Genomic DNA, 1,862 nt, shown 5'->3' on the forward strand with positions numbered 1-1,862 from the left:
TGCACTAATTGTTGATATTATGATTCTATTAATTAGTTTTATTTTATTGTTTTAGAGTCAAAGAAAAATTTCCACCTTGGAAGACTAAATAGTTTAATCATATTTTTTCCTATATGTAGGACTTTACCAACAAAACAAAAAGGCGGATTATTGCTTGTTTAACAATCCTGAACCTAATTAATTTGTTTGTTATTGACTTTTGCTCAATTAAATTTCTTATGTATATTTTGTATATGGTATTTTTATTGTTGTTGATAATGTTGTTTTTCATGTCTTATTTCTTTTCTTCCTTCTATAATTGATGGAGATATGTAGATGTTATTTATAATGTATAAAGGTTTTATGTCACCTAATTAGCTTTACATCCTGAAGAAAAATATGGTATTTTAGAAGATAATTTATCTTTYACGTTGCCAGTAATGGCAAAATTAATAGTAAATAATAAAGATTTTGTGGTATTCTCGTTTAGTGACGTAATTATATTAGTTGTGTTACCACCCCCACGCCACTAGAGGCAGTACCAGGCCCGAAAAGATGCGACTAAGAAGCAGATTTAGAAGTACACAGAAAGCTACGGAATTTGTTAAAAGCTGTGAGCTGCGCTGAAGTAAATAAAAAAGAAGTTGAAATACATGCTGAGAGTGAAACTCCTTCCTACAGATGAAGCTAAATCACAGATTTCAAAAGAAAATTTAAACGGGAGAACGCGGATAATATAGGAAATAGCTCCCCCTTCACTTCTGGAGTGCAATTTTCCCATTTCCAAATAAGGTAAGAGACTGACAGAGGTCCGTCCCCGCCCCTTTCTGTTTGCTGCAGCGATGTGTACTTGATATTGTGGGGCAAACCTAACACAAGTTATAACGGCCAGACCTCCTGTTTAAAAAGAAGCCGAAGTTTGATATCTAATACATATGAGGTATGTGTCTTATTAACTTTACATTTTCTTTGAGAAAATAACATTGACTATGTTCTCTTTCTCTGTAATGTTAGCTATGAGCAATTCAAGCCAATCCTACCTTGCTGTAAGTTAATGTTAGCTAAAGTTATTAAACTCCTATTACTGTAAAGTTGGCCCTTAATATTAAACATATTTTAAAGATGGGCAAATTGTTTTTTCCCTCCAATTTTAATCTAGCAAATTAAAAGCTAATATGTTAGTCAAAGTTATCCTTTATGTGCATTATTTAGCAACTAGGCTGATGTGACACAGTGCTTGTGTTCTTTGCTTTGGCGACTTTAGCCACATGAAGACCCAGACTAGCCTAAGGACACATGGTGGGGGGGACAAAGTTGGCTAATGCTACGAGTGTGGAGGATGATAATAAGGACCAGCCACCAGAGAAAGAAGTTTCTATTTGGCCAAAGAGAAAGAAGCAGATGAAATATTCCCCAAGAAAATTAGGTAAGTTGTTTTTGTGTTAATATTTTCTCCAGGTGAAGTGGGGTGGGACAGCCAGGTAAGTGGAGAATGGGGAGCAGGAATCAACATTCACCAGCTGAGTTGATAAGTTACGTTTTAGACGACTAAAAACTGGTGTTAAATCTATTTATTTATTAATAAGCTTCTTGCAAACAACCATAAGTTAAAGTATCTGGTTAGAAATAATTTAGAATGCTCATTAAGTAAAAAGATACACTCATGTGCCTAAAACTATACATTAAATGATGCATTCTGAATAACAGTGGTGGGAGTCTGTCTGAACTTCTGCCAGACAAATATTTGATCAGAATAATTTTGTTCAGCTCCAAAATTACTTGTATTAAGAAATAATTGTATTGCACTTTATAACAACCAGTCATGTTAACTAGGCATTTGTCTGCCAGTCTACCATTCTGACAGTGTGCAGCAAAGGACATTT

At 34.3% G+C, this 1,862-nt stretch overlaps 1 protein-coding gene across 16 annotated transcripts in view; it reads left to right on the forward strand.

Annotated features, from left to right (window-relative positions):
• The window catches only part of LOC103459572 (pleckstrin homology domain-containing family A member 5), a 190,252-nt gene that overhangs the window by 128,927 nt on the left and 59,463 nt on the right, over window positions 1-1,862 (forward strand). The window contains exons 16-17 of one of the 16 annotated variants that reach the window (XR_001776212.1): window positions 820-919; window positions 1,244-1,839. The exons of 13 other annotated variants lie outside the window; for them this stretch is intronic. Coding sequence is in view for 2 of the 3 variants with exons in the window: in XM_017302817.1 (XP_017158306.1) it covers window positions 820-852 (33 nt within the window). In the remaining variant the exon portion in view is untranslated. 2 more of the 16 variants (XM_017302818.1, XM_017302817.1) reach the window with 2 other exon arrangements.

The sequence above is a fragment of the Poecilia reticulata genome, linkage group LG23, assembly GCF_000633615.1.
Source record: "Poecilia reticulata strain Guanapo linkage group LG23, Guppy_female_1.0+MT, whole genome shotgun sequence".
NCBI classification, from domain to species: Eukaryota; Metazoa; Chordata; class Actinopteri; order Cyprinodontiformes; family Poeciliidae; genus Poecilia; species Poecilia reticulata.